The sequence below is a fragment of the Hetaerina americana genome, unplaced genomic scaffold (assembly GCF_022747635.1).
Source record: "Hetaerina americana unplaced genomic scaffold, ioHetAmer1.1.p SCAF_4, whole genome shotgun sequence".
NCBI classification, from domain to species: Eukaryota; Metazoa; Arthropoda; class Insecta; order Odonata; family Calopterygidae; genus Hetaerina; species Hetaerina americana.
Window position 1 is genome coordinate 66,171,959 of NW_027286985.1, and position 19,608 is coordinate 66,191,566.

The following is a 19,608-nucleotide window of genomic DNA, read 5'->3' on the forward strand; positions in this document are numbered from 1 at the left end:
TCTTACCCTTATACCTATAGTCATTCATTGAAATAATGAACTTTTTGAACAGTGGTTCCAAAGCATTCCAATATTTAAAAAAAAGGGAGTCCAAACATCATTGAAAAATCTTTAACTTCCTAAAATGATGGTCATCATATTTCGCATAGTGAAATCAATAGAAAAATGAAGAGCAATGGAACACACTAGAAATAATACAATTTGATGGCAGTAAAAATCATTAAAGTTAAATATAATAATACTTACATATTTCTTGATTAAGATTCACATTCTCTTACATTTCTTCTTGTGCAATCACAGGATAAAGGAATCTTAATACCAAAACATGAAGGAGTCCATAATTTACTATACCTAATTAAACATATCTTAATAGTAAATATTATAATTGCATCACCCCTAATTATATAAGATGGTATTAGGCAGTATTAGAATAGAAAGAACAGCTCTCTGAGAAAAGACCAGAGAAAAACTAAAAGAGAAGTTGGAATAAAGCAGAGAAAGAGTTTGAGGAAAAGTCATGAGGATTAGCAGAATGAAAACACAGTACACTACATAAAATAATAAGAATGGTATTAGTGGTAAACTTGGGGAAGAAAAGCTGCCACCTGTTATAGTGTTCAATTGCCTTGAATTTAAGTTCAGAAAGCGATGGAGGGCGAGAGTTGTAAATAAAATGAGAATGAAACCCACAGACTATAATACACCCAATGATTAGATTGCTAAAGGTCCATCCAGCCAATGCTCTACTTTTACGTTTTACTTAGTAAGCTAGAATTGTGCTCAAAAACAAATTTTACTATCCAAGAGATGCGATACAATGATGAAAAGTATCATACTTACATTGAAATTGTTTCATGAATCATCTTCATTACTGTGCTAGAACTTAACCCGAGTCATGGTCTTGAGTAGACTTCCTCTGCACTTATCTATTCGTACCTCAAGCTTTCTCCAATTGTATGAGATTTAATCTGCTTATATGGTCCACAATAACATCAATTGAGTGTTAGCGCCAAATGGTGAGCACAGCATGGTAAGAGTTCCAATGCACATACCTACTAACACGGCATGTGGCCCAAATTTGATCTGTACCGTTCACATGGCATTTAAGCAAACACTGTGACTAAAAAAGTGAACTCAGACGATAAAGTATTTGATAATTCCAGTATCTCATCAGAACAATATAATTTTCCCTCGTATCACCACATTTAAACAGGAACACTTTCCCCACCTTTAACTGACAAAAGAGATACGTTTATCACTTACGCACTCTCATTACCAATGTTCAATGGCGTTGTTGATTCCTTTCGTTGATGTGGAAAGGCAGTACTTTTAACACAATTTCCTGGATATTTAATGATTGGCTATTATAAACCCTTCATATTGAATAATAAAAGCTTCTCGGCACAGTGTTCATTATTCAATTCTTCCCCATTAGTATTACTATTAGTTGCCGTAGCGATCAGTTATTGTTTTTTTCGGCATTCTCGGTGATTCTGAAGAAATTGATGATATTAATGATTGCTCGAGCCATACGACCTTGTTAAATTAATTTTATTGCTCCATTTTAGCCATAATAATTGTTCGATATGGAGAGCACCACAGCAATGCTATACGGAAGGGAGGTCCTAGTTCTGAAATCAGTATTAAAATGAAATTGTGCAAGTTTGCTTTATGTTGGGATTCCTAAAAGATAATAATGTCGCAATTCAAATATTTCAACTGTACGGAAGAACATTTTGTAGTTTAAAAAATCCCCAAGAGATGGCATTACGTATTTTACTGTCAATTAATTGTTTTAAAATGCCGTTTTAAAGACTTTAAGAACCAACTTTACAGTATATTTTACATATAATTACCCGGTAAGTTTCCGGATTCCTTCATGGTGGTCAGAGGAAAATTTAGTCCAAATTAATGTGAATTTGGCCACGTCAATAGTAACGTTCACGTATACGTAGTAGGGTAATATTAAGTGGATGTCTTCATTTCCCCCCCAACAGTAATCCTTGTCTATGGGAGCTCTTACATCTAATGATCGTATAGAGAAGATGTAAGTGCTAACACCAAATATACTATCGCGCACCTCACTTACGTCAGGTGCAATTTTTGGATCCCCTTTACTTTATAAGGGGAAAACTAATTAGCATTGTTTAGCATTACATGCACTCCAAGGCAATCTTTACTCATTTGCGAAAGTAATGTTAATAATATCCCCCTGAAAATGAAATGTATTCTTACAATAATAATAGGTGCCTTTTATAGTGTTGCTTCTTTGATATGTTTTGGCGCAGTTCTTGTAACTCGCCTATCTCCTCCAATAACTGTGCAATGTAGTGGCTGCTCATATGGTTCTTTACTTCCACTGAGCTCTCCAAAATATTCTTAATTAATCCTTCATTCTTTAGTTACTACCATTCTGTGTTTCTTCTCCTCTTTAACTCCACACAGACAGAACCTAATTCCATTACTACAAAAAGCTTTTAATTTTTAAATCTATTGACCCAAGCTATTTTCAGCATTTTGCAATGCACACCGTATTCCAAATGGTTCCACTCTTAACTCTCCTTAACTGTCCAGGTCTCACAACCATAAATAAGGATTCTATGTACAAAGGTCCTCAATTGGTGTTCCCTCAGCCCCAGATTGATGCAGACAGAGGTGTATTTGCATTTCTTATTAAATGCTGCCTTGGCCTGGTTGTTGTGGCTCACTTGTAGTCCCTCTTGCTGCACCCATCTAATTAGTTATCCTGCTCCCCAAGTGGAACAAACTAATCCTCTGTCTCTAGAGTCTTTTCTCCCAAAGCCAACTCTTTTGCATCACTATTATATTTTTTTAACCATCGTTTAATTTCATTTTGTATTAGTCACAGACTATCACTTCAATTTCTTCTAGTATATCTATCAAATCTTCCTACTCTCTGTCACGGCTGCAATGTCATCATCTAACCTTATCTTATTAGCCCATCTCACCTTGTATATTTACCCCTGTTCTGTTGTTACCTTTCCCACTCCACTATGGAATCATACATTAAAAAGGATGGCTGATGAGAGACCATCTCTGCCACAGTCCTTGCCATATGTTCACCTTCTGGGAGTATTCCCAGAATATGATTGCTACATTTTTGTCTTTATGGAGACTTCATACCACCTTTTACTTGTAACTGTCTTCTTTCAGCATAATGAACAATTGATGCTACTCAAGCATATCAAGAGCATTTTCAAGATCAATGAAGGTAATATATATCTTTACCCTTTTTTTGCAATTATGCAGTTCAGATAGCCTCACATTATCCTCTCCCATGCATGAATACAAAATGGACTCTTCTAAGACCTCTATCCTGGATTCAATTCTTTGCATAATTGTGGTTGAAATTATTTTAGACATGTGAGGAATTGACCTTAATTGTCCAATAATATTGGAATTACTTAGCTGACAATTTCTTTGAGATTGTGACACATTGTAGTAGTCCTCCATTAAACATATATTAATTGACACCTATGGCAATTATGTAATTATAACCAATGATAATAATATATTTCACAATTGGCAAACTACATTTGCAAGGCAGGATTTCAAAGTTTACATCTTACATCTCAGAAAGGATGTTAAATTTAGGGCGCAACTTACATGGAAAGAGTGAGAGGTAGTTTTCATTGACACAGAAAACATGATCTTCCTCTTCTCGACTATCAGAGAACCAACCTGTTGGCTTTATATGTAAAATTATAAACAATAGCATCATATCACTGAAACAAAAAATTTTTAAATACTCACAAATAATATCTGAAGTGCTTAAAGTTATACAAATTAAAGGGACTGAAATTGGGGGAGCTATATACAAAACAGATTTTTGTGTTTTCTGCGAAACCACCAGATTTGGTGGTTTCACATGCAGTGGTGTATTAATGATTTATCTATGCTCCTGAGTAAACTGGGCAGTAGGCTATACAGATTTTGAATCTTTTTTCCCATCATACCAATTGATTTTAAACAGTTAATTCTCCGTTTTGTGGCTGAAGGGATATAAGTTAATGCATTATGTACCTGTTACAAAAAAAGGGTTCTTCAATTTCATTGATTTGCAAAAAGCCTTTGATACACTATGCGAGATTAGTATTGCACCACAAGGACTTCTTCCAGCTCTATCAGAACCGAATGTGAGAAAGAAGCTAATTAGGAAAGGTGTAAGACAAAGTTTCACTCTAAACAAATCTGTTCAACTTATATATTTAAGAAGTAATAGTGACTGTAAAGGAGAGATAAATGGCACAAAAGCTCATACAAGGAATGGTCACTTCAATAGGTTTTTAGGCAATCTTGCCAACCTGGCTGAATCAGTTTGAGAAAGAAATAATATAATAATCAGAATCTCCACAACAGCTATGACAAAATGGAAGTTAAAAATTAATTGGAAGCCAAACCTATGATTATTTTTAGCAACAAAATGAACTTTTGGTAAATTTAATGGTATGCTCAAAGCAATTTTTAAAACTTTTACGCTTTAATGGTATAATATAAAACCACTTTTACTCCAGGGAAATTGAATTGACCACGGTATTCCAAATTATCATCATCATCATAACTATAATATAATGACATCTTTCTGAATCACTGGACATTTCTCATGCTTACCTAAACCTATTGTGGTATTATTATATTTAAACAATTATGATTTATCTCTTCTCCGGGACTACTCAATTGCTTTCTCACTGCCCCCCTTCCCAGCCCAACGGACCAAGTTTCCTGCTTGACAGGACTCATACTTGGGTCTATGGATATCATTATCTCGTGGGATAACATATGAGGTGGTTTCCCATCTTCTTCCTCAATAGCCTTTTTAATGTAACATCATCACTCAAATTGCCGGCCCACTGGGGTCAGCTGCCTTTCCAACCACCTCACTGATGAACAGACTCTGAACAGATTACCACGCCTGGTTCTTACCTATACGTCTGATGCATAGGTGACACTACCAGGAGCAATTACCATTGCTCCTGTCAGCACTCTCCTGCCTTATCAAGATTGTAGCCCATGAGGAGGGAAGAAGGCATATGAAAGTAAAAATGTTTCAGTAAACACATATGAACTTGGAAATTAAAAAACAAAAACCATTATTTGGAGTTGGCCATTTCATATAAGTGAAATTTTGACAATGAAAGAGATTGAAAAGTCTAGGTTGGGAGCAATGGGAATGTGGATTTGGAGTAGGATAACAAAAAAAAAGCTGGATTGAAAAGAAAAGTGACATCTAAGTCTAAGGGAAGTTATAGAAGACAGGACTCTGATAGATAGAGTTGGAGAAAAGGAAGTTAAAATTGTCGGGCATGTTCTCAGACATAACGGCTATCTTGAAAATATAATGGGAGGGATATTCCTTGAAAAAAGGAAGGCCACAAAATAAATTTCTGAATGACATCGAAAGCATTAAGGGTTGTCATAACTTTTCAGGAATTAAAATGATCAGCAATGGAAAGATCCATATGGCTGCAATGACAAGGCTATACCTTTAGAAGATGATGACCTGTTATTGTAATGATACCTGAGGTAATTTGATCAGCTCTCTGGAAAACACTTCTGGCTGTATCCCTCACCCCAGGATAATAATGAACAGCATTATTATGAGAAACAGTGAATTCAAAGACAACTCAAATAAGAATTTTCCTTCAGTTTTAGAAATCAGCATGTCCTATACAGATATACTTTGTTTTGAGATACTATGTATGAACCAACATCATCCCAAATTCCAGCTATTCCTTTCTCAACCAACAAGATAATGTCTAACATTTTATAAATTTTCTGTACCCTTGTACCCTATTATTGTAATTTTTAAGTCATACATATGTACTTGAGTTTCAACAATTAACTCACTCAGGGAATTCTTCTGCAATAATCTTTTATTGTAACAGTAAGTGGGCACTATCTTGTGCTACCACATCATTAAATGAATGTGAGCAACACAAAGAAAGCACGTTAGTGTCACCTACTGTTGAAGTAATAGACTTTTGTTATTACTTAACTCTCTTACAGCCAAAGTCTTTATTCACAAACTATTCAAAGTTTTCTCAACGAAGCATTAACAAGATTTGAAATAATAAGACTGCACATCATTTTGTGTGTGTAAACATTTTGAAGGCATACATTAATTGCCATATACATGGCAATCATATAAAATCAACTGTAATTACAATTGAATAACTTAAAGACTTCACCACATAAAAATATTTCGATATCATGATAGCAAAAAGTTGTCCAAGATCTTTCTCAATAACTTAATTTTAATTGAGCTTACAAGTGTTGGAAAATTGAAACATTGAGGGCTTCCATAATCATGCTGAGGTAAAAATGTTATGTACATTAAACAACACAATAATAGAATTTAAGGCATTTTAATTACTAATTAAAATAATATCCTCATCAAAGAGGAAAGTTTTCAGTGTTCACTGGCAGTTTTTGAATACCAATTTGTTTAACATAAATCGAAAATGCTTCCACAAATTTCACGAGTATTGTGCAGCCTGGATGCAATCTATTTGCTTCTTCTTTCCTCATTTTTTTCCTAAAATAAAAACTGCCGATTGTTCGATTGGACACTAATGGAAATATTCACTAGGACTTGTACATTCTTCAGGAATAAAAATATGCTGATGTTCCACGCAAACTTATGCATGGCCAACACTTTTCAGTTCACAACAGGACTGTTCAGTAGAATTAACACATTTTGTACACTGCCACACAAAGGGCCATCACAGTGTTCCATTAGGACACAGCAGTTTCCCTTAGTTAAAGCAATAATTTGCTTCCTTCCATGAATTCAAACTAATTCATGTCCTTACGAAGTACACAAAGGATATTATCACTACAACACATTTCACTTGTAATAAGGAAAAGGCAGTCTTAATTCCACACAAGTCTGGTTGGTATAATATGGAAGGGCATTAAATGCATTCTCTAGAACAGGGCTTCTGTGCAGGTAATTGTTAACACTGGATTTACTAAATCCACAAAGCAATGTCCGCATGCTTTACTGATTGATCGATTCCATGAGTTGAATAGCTGTTTTGGCAGCCTCATCATCATCTTCATCCTCCATGTCTGCGTGATTGTCATCATCTTCATCGTCCTGAAATAAACATTATATTAATTCTAATTTGTTAAAAAAGAAACTTGAATGAAAAGAATAATGACATAAGATAGCAGGTGATATGCATAACAATTCTGAATGTAGAATGAGATAAACATTCAATTATCATCAATATTCAATAAAATAGAATACCCTGTTTCAATATATCTATAATAACTACTTAAATAACATGGAAAATCTCAGAAGTTACGTAAAATGGAATTTTATCATATGAATCAATGGGACTGGAATCAGGAATAGAGAATTGAAACTTGAGAATTGACATAGGGTTTGCAATTTTGGAATCAACTCATTACCAAATCAGAAAAATGTATAACATAATGACATTTCTAACTATAAAATGTTCACAATCTATGTCACACTTTCATGCATTACATTATGCCATCTATGCCCAATACTTGGATGTACAGTGTCAACTCTGAAAAATACAATGCAAGGCTGAATGAACACAGGTTTCCTTTGGTTGACAGTGTAAAAAATGACTTCATTACATGATGGACCATTTCTTTATATAACATTAAACCATTATCAAAATTCAAAGGGATAATGAAATACATTTGTCAAACCCCATCTAAGTGCATTGTGAATTTCAAGGTTTGCATCCATCAATTTCTCAAAACATTAAAAGTGAAATGATCATCTGTTTAATAACAATATAATTTTTGTGAATTCGTAAGTAGGGACTGAAGTAAGCCTGCATTTCCATAGGAGATACTTAGCAAGAACAATGACAGCAAGCCATAAAATCCACAGGAATCAAATTACAAAAGCAACTGCAATACCATAGAAAAGAAGATTGTGTAGAATGGGTAAATCTAAAAAACATTTAATTCACATAAAAAACTAATACCTATGGACAATTTGAAAAAATTGATCTTTTGTCTATTGAGACTTGTTGGATGAGAAATATTTTCATCAATGTGTTGAATAAAAAATAATATAGGACAGTCTTTTTGAGTTAAAAGAATCGTGAGATTACAAAGTAGTCTTTGACAAAACCAAAATGGGCAAAAGTGGCCACCAGTCACACCTATCTTCTTAACAAATTAAATATCAATGCAACTTTCTGAGTCACAAGCTTTTAATTTTGTTCAAGAAAATTGCTGAAAATAAACAAGGTATTCTTTCAAAGTAAGAGAGGTTTCAATGACTGTGAAGAAGAAAATACAGCGACTAACATTCCATTAAATTGAATTCATTATCCGTCAAGAACCAAAACCACACTGCAAGGAATACCATGGTTAACTTTACCTATACCTGAAATGGTTTATAAAGGTTAAGATAAGAGATCAGTAATCATTGCCTATCAACTACCAATATAGAGTTAATGTGCTTGGGTATCTTAAAAATCCTGGAAGAGTGGCAAACATCTATAAGTGGCAATGGTGTTCTGCAGAGAGGCGCCATTTGTTTGTATATTTTTGGAATGAATGCATAGTTTTCACTTTCTTTTATACCTTATAAGTATTTAATTTAATAAATCATTAAGTTAATTCATCAATAACTTTAGATGCACTTGTTCACTGTTTTAATCATAATTATATACTGAGTGGACAACCATTTCTAATTATCCATAGCCAGTGAAAGGAGCAATAACATCAAATTTAGTGAAATGCTTGAATAACTATAGTTTCCAAGTTCACACAATTTTCAACAGATATGCCATGATGTCAAGAATAATATTCTCATCCACTTACATCAAATCCAAAACAATTTTGCATATCTTTTTGCGTTTCCAATTTCCTTTTTATCGCTAGGGCATCCTTCCGAGACATCCTCTTTGTCCTTATGGAGTGAACCACATCATCATCGTCACCAAGATCTGCAAAATAAAATTTTATAAATGATAACATACAGTATGTAATGCCAATTTGGCAATCAGAAGAGAACAAATACACATCACTTGCACTGCAAGTGACAGAAATGGTCTTTGATGAGCCATATGTTTAAAGGTAAGCTGTTGGAAGCATGCAACATCATCACTCACCAAATTTGGGGTTATGTGAAGTAACATAATTCTGGTTTACAAATTCCATAATTCGTTTAATACTTAACAATTTTTCCTTATTCGGCCATTTTTTGGAAGGCTCAAATAATGAAAGAATAAAACAAATAACATAAATCCTACTGCACATGTTACTTTAAAATTCACTAAGCACCACTGTAGTTGAATATCTGAGCACTGCTGACTGAAACATTACACCAGCATGTGTATTCACTATTTTGTGTATTACTGATTCAATAGAATAGTTTTTGCTGAATACACTGGAGTGCTATAAATAGAAATCTAAGCGGCTATGTGTAGTTCGAAAAATGAGCAAAAATATTGTGCCAGTTAGTATTACCAATATTTTTGCCCCAAACCACACATAAATGCAATGTGTAGCATATTCTACGTTACCTATGGGAATGCTACAAGCCAAAGAATTCCCATAAAATTCCTAAAAATGCTGGAAATTTTGGGGGCGTCAACATATTTAGGGTTCACTTATATTCAGCCAGATATGGTAGGTAGCCATAGGGTGAACTAGTATATCCAGTATTGGAAAATCAAGGTTTTGTACTTTTATTCCTAAGACTTATTCAGACAGATTCACTCACGAGAGTCTGGAGTGATATGATGCTCTCCTAGAAGTTCTTCCTCATCATGTAGGGCAGCAACGGCATCCTCCACACTTCCGTGAGCCGTTCCATCTCCTGCTACCACCGCCACGGCTTGCTCCTGCCCATCTCCATCCTAAATGATTGAATGGATGCAAAATTTTAAGCATAAAGAGGAAAAAATATCTGGGAAAGCCTGTTATGCCATTGTACTCTGTACATACAATGTAAAAACATTCTTATGTAGTATGTTCTTAGATGCATGATACTCGTACATATAAGACGCTTCAATTATACGTTTCCAAAACTTCTGCCTCAAAATGAAGTATTTCTCCGACCTGCGGCAGATTTGCTTCCCAATACAGAGACAGACAATTTTACCACGGCAATCAAACATATGATAATCTAGTGCTTTCACAGGATTGATTGATTTTGTTGAGTTGAAGATCTGGCAACACAGGAGTTTAATGGCCAGTGCCACTGATTTAGTTTTATTCACTTTATTTAAAACACTACATACTTCATTAGACAGAAACATTTTAAATAAGGATCAAATAATGTTTCTTTGCAGGTGAGATATTTCAATAGGCTATATTACACTTTCTAGGGGAAAAATGATTCAATCAAGTGTTGTACTCACTGTAAAATCTTTTTGGCATTTCATGTAATTTTGAAGACTCTAACCAAAGACTTTTTAAGTTACAGCACCAGTGAGTAAAAATCATGAATGGTGTTTCACCTATTGGTAATCCCAAAAAAAATGACACCTCACAACTTTGACAAGACAGATTTGAACACATTAAAATAGAAAAAAATCCTTATTAACCTTGGGTTCACATGAAACAAGCAGAATTTCAGAAATATATTATCTATTGAGTATGAACACAAACCTGCAGCTGAATAACCTCCAGCACAACATATTGTTGGCCATCTTGTCCTTCTACAGCCATCATCTCAGCATCTGTATCCTCATCATCTTCGTCATCATCTTCCCCTGGCATTACTTCTACTTGCTGACCATCAATGATCTAGAAAATATGTAAAACAAGTAATAACTTAAACTGTAGGACATGAAATAGACTTAAGATGCATGGTTCTTCTACTTCCTTGACACAAATTCTTTTTTTTTCAGATTTTTTTTCAAGTCAGGAGAATCATGATAGGATAATTCACTGAAAGAAATGCAAGGAGAAAGTCCTCTGGCAAACGAACTACAGGCACTGCAGAAGAGTCTTGAAAAAAGATCCTCGAAAAAAGAGTGGAGGAAATACATTGATTTCATACTTAAGTCACATAAAGTGATAAAATACTCCCGCGGCAAAAGAAAGTGATTATTTTCAATGAATATAATTCATGGAAGATAATCATTACAAAAAATCTTACTTTATCAAGCATTCTGGTTAACTTCTTTAAAAACTCTTTCAGAAAATATCAATGCCTAATTATATTGACATCCTCAGACCAATGGATAAATCTTCAATGCATCTTGAAAATTAAGATGGAGGGTACAATAAAATCTTGTGGTTGATATGCAACATAAATAATTTCATCGCATTTAAATAACTTACCTGGATCTTTTTCTGCCGACCAAGCTTCAAAGCCAGAGCCTTCTCTTGCGCTGAGGACTCGGGGTCATGAATAGCCAGGTGACGAATTAAATTTCCTTTGTGTCTAAAGGCACGACCACACTCCGGACATTCATGTGTTTTTTCACGTGGTAAGGGAGGAACATAATTTGGATTGTGATAGAGATTCTGATGCCTCTTGAGGAGCTGCTTCTGACGGAAGGACTGAAATTGAAAGTTTTCAATTATCGTCATTAAATTATCAATGCAGTTTTAAAACAACAGTTACATCAAGGTAGTCTAATAACAATAAAGATATTGACTGAATGGGCGATTAGGTGCCATCTAAACCAATCAAAGATATAGGTGGTCGAATATCTATTTAATTTTTCAAACTTTTCCAGCTATTCTGTCCATAAATATTAATTAAATTGAAACTAGAAACATGGACCAGACTATAAACTTAAACTAGAAAAAATATATTAAGGTTGAATTATTTCTTAACACTGTAGAATCTGGATTTTACAAACAGCCAGAGACCATAAATATCATTGTTATGTAAAATCAAAATAAGTTTCCATGATAATGTGCCATGGAGGGTTATGTATGGGTGATTATCAGGTACAGAGAAGGAATGGCACATCAAGAAAAATATTCTCACTGATCCCAACAATAAAGTACAGCCACAGACCATAATCGTAACCCTTTGTTTTTAAATTTAATGCAATTTTCTTTGAAGCCCAATCTACATTCCAAAGAAAAACATAGATTTCCTATACTCTTTAACTCAATATGAAACTCTAGTGCTTTACTCATAGGCCAATTAAAATAGTGGAACCTCACTTAGTAAGCACCTCGCACAGCAAGTAACTCACATAACGAGCAAAAATATTGGCCCTGACAATGCTTAACAAGTGACCTTTTGCATGATGAGTGACTCGAAGAGGGGAATTCCCCGATTCATTACGTGCCCGCTACTCATCGCCCAATATTCCAGTGTTCAAACATATTGTTAGTGATTTTTTTGGTCAAAGTTCAACACTACATGCATATTGTGCATAGTTTTAAAATTGACACCAAAGAAAAATCCATAAGAAGAAAGCCATAAGAGAACAAAATCAAAAATAACAGCTAAAATGAAAAGTAAAATCATTGAAAATCAGGAACAAGGTGTGAGCATGGTTGCTCTCGTATGCATATCAACATTGCTTGACATCAACAATTGGCCTTTTCTTCAGAACAGGGACAAGACTAAGGAGATGGTGCTTAAAATAACGTGACAAGAGCATCTACGCAACGGTTAAATATTCTCAACAATATTGAAAGGTGCTTTTCATATGCATAGGCAAAAATCAACTGCAATGCGACACCATTAACGGCAATATAACTTGTGAGAAGGGGAAAGTGATTTTTGCTGACCTGATTAATAAGATGCCCAGATCATCAACAGCCGAATGAGTGTGGTTAGAGAAGTTAACGAGATGAAACATTCTCCATGGTTTAGTGAAGCAGCAAGCTCTGAACAAGAGCAGCAGAGAACTTAATCGGTAACTTCAAAAAGCTCAGATAATTGAAAGGCAGTCTCTCGCTGCTATTTTGTACAAATACGAGCGGCGATTTCAAAATCAAACCCCTGGTTGTTTGCCATTCAGAAACTCTACGAGCCTTCAAGAACTGTTAAGTCCAAAGCAGCTGGCTAAATGAGATGTGGTAACGGAAAACTTTTGCATCGTACCATGTGTATGATGCATTGCCTTAATAGGGCAGTGGTGATGTATGCCATAAATTTATTTGAAAATCATTCTGGGTTGTATTTTTTACAAAATTTTGAAGCGCCGGCGAAAACAAATGTCAGCAGAAAATTTTCTCGTAAAAAGGAATTTATTAAAAATCATAAATAATCAAAAAATTTATTCACATTTTTTTATGCTTTTACGAAAAATCGATCTTGCATTCCTGGTTGTATCATTTTATGATAGAAGGAAAGGTTAATATGTTTCACAATCCTAAACAATGTATACATAATTTTCTTTAAATAAACCTTGCACATAATTAATTTTTTTTGGTATGGAACACACTACCGTATTTTACGTTAAATTATAAGCAAACAGTTGTTTCATTTACAAGTGTTTAGCTTTACAAGAAAGACTGTGGAACGGATTATACTGGTATTATGAGGTTCCACAGAATTGTTCTTTACTACAATAACAGCCATTTTTAAAACCAATTGGAAAAGTAATATAAAATGTTTACTAATATGCCACCAAATCAGCATAAGGTCTATAAAAAATAAACTATGAATTGTTCCCTAACCAATCAGAGATTTATTAGACCACAAAAAATTGCAGGAGTTGTATAATTCTTACCTGATCACACTGGTCACATTGGAATGGCTTTTGGTCAGTGTGAATAAGCATATGAGACTCCAGATGCCTTTGGGAGATAGAAGCATATGGGCACAAATCACACTTGAAGCATTTTTCTCCTTCATGCGTCTTGTTGTGAACCTAACAAAAAAAAAGATGAAAAGTTACATTATCCTCTCACCAATATTGCCTACATTTAAAAATTAAATCACAGAGAATAATTAATGAATACTAATTAACTTTTTAAATAACAATTTTTATAATTAGAGATGCACCAGTCTCCTAACAGTTGTGTTGTATTTATACCTTAACATACCATAAATAATTAATTACATACTGCAAGAAACCGCAGGTGATACCACAACAGTAACCTTTGGTGGAGTCATCCGCTAAAATGTGCATTGTATTTTCAAAACTAGCAAAGAATTTATATCTGTATCAAAAGGCAACTGGTAGACCTAAATAACTCTTCAAGAGAGGGAGTACAATGCTAGGTAATGGAAAAGAGAAATGTTATAGGGATTGTTCCTAATGAAACAATTTATTTTTTATGTTACTTAAGACTTGCTTGTTCTCTAGTACTTTTTTTGGCGACAAATTTTGGATACCATTATTTTCTTCCTAACTTATGCAGTAAACCATTTGAACATTAATTTCACTTACTTGAGACAACATAAAAATTTCATGTATTGAAAAAGCTCGTCAAAAATACTGACCTCCTTCAGTCTCATAAACGTTGGATGCAACACACCCAAGAGAGAAACAAAGAATTCATGGAAATTTTGGCAGTGTGAGAAACACTGTTAGCAAAAATATCTAAGGAATTACAGCAATCAAGCAAGTTTTCAGAGTAGATGCAGCAATGACTTTGTGGTAGGTTTATCTTTAAATTCTGTACTCTAATAAAAAATTCTTCTAGATGTCGATTAGTTTAGTTTAATGTTAAAATCCTATTCACAACCCATGGTGGAAGTGACTGTTATCCTACTTATTGTCTTTCTTTACCTTGGGTTATGCCTATATTTATCAAAAAATGATTAGTATAATTTACTTTAAAACTAGTTCAACGTTTACAAACTATACTGCATACATATTGGACAAAAGCAATGGGATTTAAATAAATGAAAATTTATCTTTAACTATGCTGATAACTAACAATTCATGTTACTGTCTTAGTCTTTTATTCATTTGAAAAAATGGAAGAACTCTGGCACTACCTGAACAAATTTGACTACAATAGGCAATGAAGTAGAAATGCGAAGTGGTTGGAAATGGCTTGAAAGCACAATTAATGATAGAGGCACATCCATGAATAATATTATTAATAATCACTTAAGAATTATTTCTTTACAACTTTACAGGTGGGAGGTGAATGAAAGATAAATTGTGCATCACAACCAGGTGATAATGATTTTAGTTCAAAAATGTTTAGTTAAATGGGTATTCAATAAAAAGACTCAACTGAGAAACAGTGGAATCAGGATCTGGAATTTGATGAACAAAATGGATTTGATAATATTGATTTTAATTCAAACCCCATTTACTGTCCCTTTATGAGGTATTTTGAGCTAAACCTGAAATTCAAAATTCAGTGTGTACAGCCTTAATAATTTTGTTGGCATTGCAATGCTAGGTGTCATTCAAAGCATTAATAAATAATACAAATAATTTTAAACCAAATTAAAGAGAACCAATACTGCTCTTTCAAATTAATAGAATTTTTGGGGCAAATATACTTGCAGTACACCATTTCTAAAACCAGGATGCCAAGTTGATCCAGCTTTTCAAATCACATCCCCTACTGAAGCCACAGTTGAAAAAATAGTCAGCAGCTTACAACCACACTTCTTTAGCGACATATATATATATATACACCCCAAATAGAAAAGGCGAATCTCTACAATAAACCAAAATTTACTTACTTTCTAAGGCAGATGTCACAGACCATAAGCATCATATACCATCAATGGTAGGAAGTTGAAAGTTGAATGTCCATCATAAATTATGATAAGAATGAGAAAAAGGAACTTGTATAGGATATTGACAAATTGATGTAGGATAGAACTAAAAAAACACCAACTCCAGAGGATTTTACTTCGTTAATTCCATAGAACGGGAGATGAATAAATCTTGTAATGCGTAAGAAGCATTTGTTTTGAGAAAACGACAAAACTAAAATTAAATGGAATTCTGAAAGCTTGCAAATGCAAATGTTACAGGACTGTGAGTGAAAAACTCTTGTAACAAAAACACAGTAGATTCCCAGAATTCTCAATTTTATAACGTGTGCAGAAGTTTCACCCCAATGGTAGAGACAAAACTAAATGGCATCGTCACACTTTAACCAAAAAAGGGCATAAAATAAACTCAGAAAGATCAAGTTTATTTCTTGCTTGTTTCATGTTGCATAGCCATGTGAAACCATTTTAGCAACATAATGCAAAATTTGACTTCTTTCTCCCTGATTCTCAACATAAATGAAATAGACAAAAGCAACTTGAGTTGTCGGAGTTGTTAAAAGGCAGTTGACATAGGATTTGAAAAAATTATTACATACAAACGCATTTAAATTGCATGCTTAAAATTGCTGAAAGAATTACACCAAAAGAGAAAGAGACCAGAGAGAATGTTAAGTAGAGCAAGTATTCTTTTCTTAGGTACAAACATGGGGCAAAATCCCCTGCATCTTGCATTGAGTCATGTTGAAGAAAAGAGTGGGTAGCAAAATTTCTAAAACAGGAAGATTGTAAGAATTATTATTAAGTAATCAACTGTTTAAGGTAGGTTTTGGATGGACACAACTACCAGATAAATATTTTGTGACTCCTAACAAAACAAAACACAATCCAGTATCCTACTCTACATCAGGTCCCTCTTCATCTCTGAGAACTTCCTTCCTCTCTTCATCCTGTCCAACATCTCTATCCTGTGCCTGCCTTTTCCTCGTTTGTCTAACATTCACCTCTCTATTTTAACTCATCAGTTTTTCCCAATTTGCTTTATCAAACACCTTTTCAAAATCTACAAAACAGGCAAATACGTCCTGACTCTATTCTATATTCCTCTCTATCAGTGATCTCATTACTTCAAAGGCATCCCGCGGGCCTCTCCACATCCTAAACCCAAACTGATCATCCCCTAAGTAATCATTTGCCCTGCTCTCCATCATCTTGTTAGTGTCCCTGAGAACCACTTCAGCTGCATGGGAAATCAAACTTATTGTCCTGTAGTCCTCACAGGATGTAGCCTTTATCTTTTTTGGAATAGGAACTGATACTTATCTCACAAAGTCTTCTGGCCAGATTCCTTCCCCATAGATGCTGCAAATCATTCCATATAGACTCTTCCTCCAACATTTTCTAAACCTGTTGGTAATTCCACAGGAATGTTGTCCACCCACATGGCCTGATTTGATTTCATCTCCCATAACGCACTTACTATCTCATCATCGAGTATGCCTAGACCTAAGCTATCTACCATTACGTCATGCTCTCTTTCTATGTCTAACCTTGCTGGCCTAAGTTCTTTACCATACAGTTTTTCTATGTATTCCTTCCATCTATCTTGAGTCTTTTCTGCTTCAGCTATTATCTTACCTGCCTATATCTAACTGTTAGCAAAGATCTTCCATTCTTACTCCTTGATAGTGATTCAACCTTGCTCTACAGCAAACCAATTTCACCCTTTCTCTGCAAACATTACACATCCTCGCACTGTGTCTTTCACCATGCTTCTTTTGCTTTATTCGTTGCCCGCCTCAATTTATTATTTAACTATTTGTACTTCTTTTTGCCTCACTCTGTATTTACATTTTTCCATTTTCTTCTCTTAACCATCATTTCAATTATCTCATCTGTGATCCACGGTTTCTTGCCCTTTTTCCACAAATGGTTCCTATAGTGTATTTTGCGGCTTTCAATATTCCTCTCTTGACACATTCCCTTTTTTCTTCAATGGTACTCAGCTCTTTACTTTCCTCCAAGGTTTTCTCTACAGCCTGCTGGTTCTCCTTCCTTGTCAATCCATTTAATGCTTCTACATTCCATTTCCTAACCTGCCGACCCTGCTTTATCTTTTTGAAATGGACGCTACACTTCGTAACAATTTAATTGTGGTCTGAGACCGCATCCGCTCCCGAGAAGCTGTGTGAATTGATCACACTGTTCCTGATCTGTGACTAACAATGCTATAATCTGACACCTTTCTGGGTCACCTGGCATTTTCCATGTATACCTCTGCCTTTTGTGGAGTCTAAACCAAGTGTTGGTGATGACTAACCCCATTCCTTGCTCTATGTTGACTACGCTTCTTCCTACCTCTTTATTCAGTATTATGGCTACCCCTTGTTGGCTCTCGTCCCTACCTCTGTATAATATTCTAGAACTATCAATCCAATAATCCCCACTATCCTTCCAAATCATCTCGCATAAACTTACAATATCTAGATATCCTCTTTCAATCTCTTACTTAATATTCTTAAATTTTCCTGTTGTCAACATTGTCCTAACGTTCCAAGTTCCCATTCTAACTGATTTGGTGTTCTTCTTCTGCGTCTTATGTCCTGATGCTGTCATTTTTCCTTTGCAAGGGTTTTTTGAGATGACGACTGCGGAAGCCTAGCCTCTCCTGCTGCTGGGCATGACACACGGCCAATTGGGCTGAGTCCCATTGTTGCCAGGGCTCATATCCTCCATTGTGTTAATCATTATACTCTTGGGTATCATAATTGAGTTGGTTTCCCATTGCCTTCCTTAATAGTGTTTTTAACGTGACACCATCACTTACTGGCCGCTTCACTGGCATCAGACTCCTTCGCAGCCGCCTCACTGAGGAGCAGATGCTCCATGGACTACCTTTTGTCTGGCTCCTAACCTTCGACCTATCTGGCATGGGTGACCCTACCATAAACAATCATCATTACTCCCGCCAGAACAGCTCTAGGGATCATCGGAACGCACAAGCTCTTCAACCGCGTAAAGGTTGTAGTCCATGGGAGGGTTCGTAAGAATAATTGACAAAAATTGAAGTTTAAAAACTGATGTTCCAAACACTAAACACATTCATTAATACTTTTCCGTACGAAGTCTGGAAATGTTTATAAAATATTGACTCTCATTTGAATGCACATAGGCTTCTAATACATTTGTTGCAGTCATTGTTTTACATGTAGGATGGCCATACACTGCAATAGTATGATAATTGCATAGAGAGCCATATTATCATGGATGTATGGCATCACTTTCTGTTGTATGATCTAATAGAAATAAGAAGTTGGTGGTGGAGTGCAATATTATATTGGTATATTATTACACCAAAAACTATAGCTGAGCAAGTACAGTGAATACATAGCGTAAGTGGTGGATAGAATGTGTTACTACAAGATTCAGAAAAAATTTCCTTTCCAAAAAAATATAGGCACGAAAAAATAAAGGGCTTCTACATATTATTTCATTATGCTGACTGTCATTGGGATTCACTAATAAGTGATTCACCAGTGATAATAATGAGCACTCGATATAGCAAGCCATTATTTATACATTGTTAACATTATTATATCAAGTTTTCACGGTACTTTACAGGTATGCAAAGCTTTATTTTTTACAACTAAAATGTAAATGTCATAGTTTAAGGGAGCTATTATTATTTTCTCAATTTACAAAACTGCACATTTTTAAAGGCATCAACTTCAAGGGGTCAAATTTTGGGGATCTAATGTAGGGTACATTTCAAAGCTATTATAAAAATTAAACTTCTTACAAATTTAACCATAACTTTCACCTTTGAAATAGCGGGCAAAAATACAATATTTTCACACTTAGTACTACTTCATATAAGATATCATGTCAGAAACTAGAATTATTCACCACCCTCCATCAGAAAAATTTAATTAGATATGAAATCATACAAAATAACTTCACCGTCCTGACCCTGAAAT

The 19,608-nt window shown here is 34.7% G+C and overlaps 2 protein-coding genes and 1 non-coding gene across 4 annotated transcripts in view; 1 reads left to right on the forward strand and 2 right to left on the reverse strand.

Moving 5' to 3' along the window:
* Positions 1 to 1,216, reverse strand: part of LOC139692621 (uncharacterized) — a 66,094-nt gene extending 64,878 nt beyond the window's left edge. The window contains exon 1 of the mRNA XM_071590914.1: positions 841 to 1,216. The gene's annotated coding sequence lies outside the window, so the exon portion shown is untranslated. The remainder of the gene's footprint in view (positions 1 to 840) is intronic.
* Positions 1,217 to 1,996: 780 nt separating this feature from the next.
* Positions 1,997 to 2,111, forward strand: LOC139692651 (U4atac minor spliceosomal RNA). The gene has a single exon (XR_011701775.1). It is a non-coding gene; the product is annotated as a U4atac minor spliceosomal RNA (small nuclear RNA).
* Positions 2,112 to 6,023: 3,912 nt separating this feature from the next.
* Positions 6,024 to 19,608, reverse strand: part of LOC139692294 (transcriptional repressor CTCFL-like) — a 41,383-nt gene continuing 27,798 nt past the window's right edge. For both annotated transcript variants that reach the window (XM_071590392.1, XM_071590391.1), the window contains exons 12-17: positions 13,674 to 13,814; positions 11,311 to 11,532; positions 10,633 to 10,770; positions 9,743 to 9,878; positions 8,839 to 8,963; positions 6,024 to 7,120 (exon numbers count right to left, since the gene is read on the reverse strand). In XM_071590392.1, the coding sequence (XP_071446493.1) occupies positions 7,022 to 7,120; positions 8,839 to 8,963; positions 9,743 to 9,878; positions 10,633 to 10,770; positions 11,311 to 11,532; positions 13,674 to 13,814 (861 nt within the window). In that variant the 3' untranslated portion in view covers positions 6,024 to 7,021. The remainder of the gene's footprint in view (positions 7,121 to 8,838; positions 8,964 to 9,742; positions 9,879 to 10,632; positions 10,771 to 11,310; positions 11,533 to 13,673; positions 13,815 to 19,608) is intronic.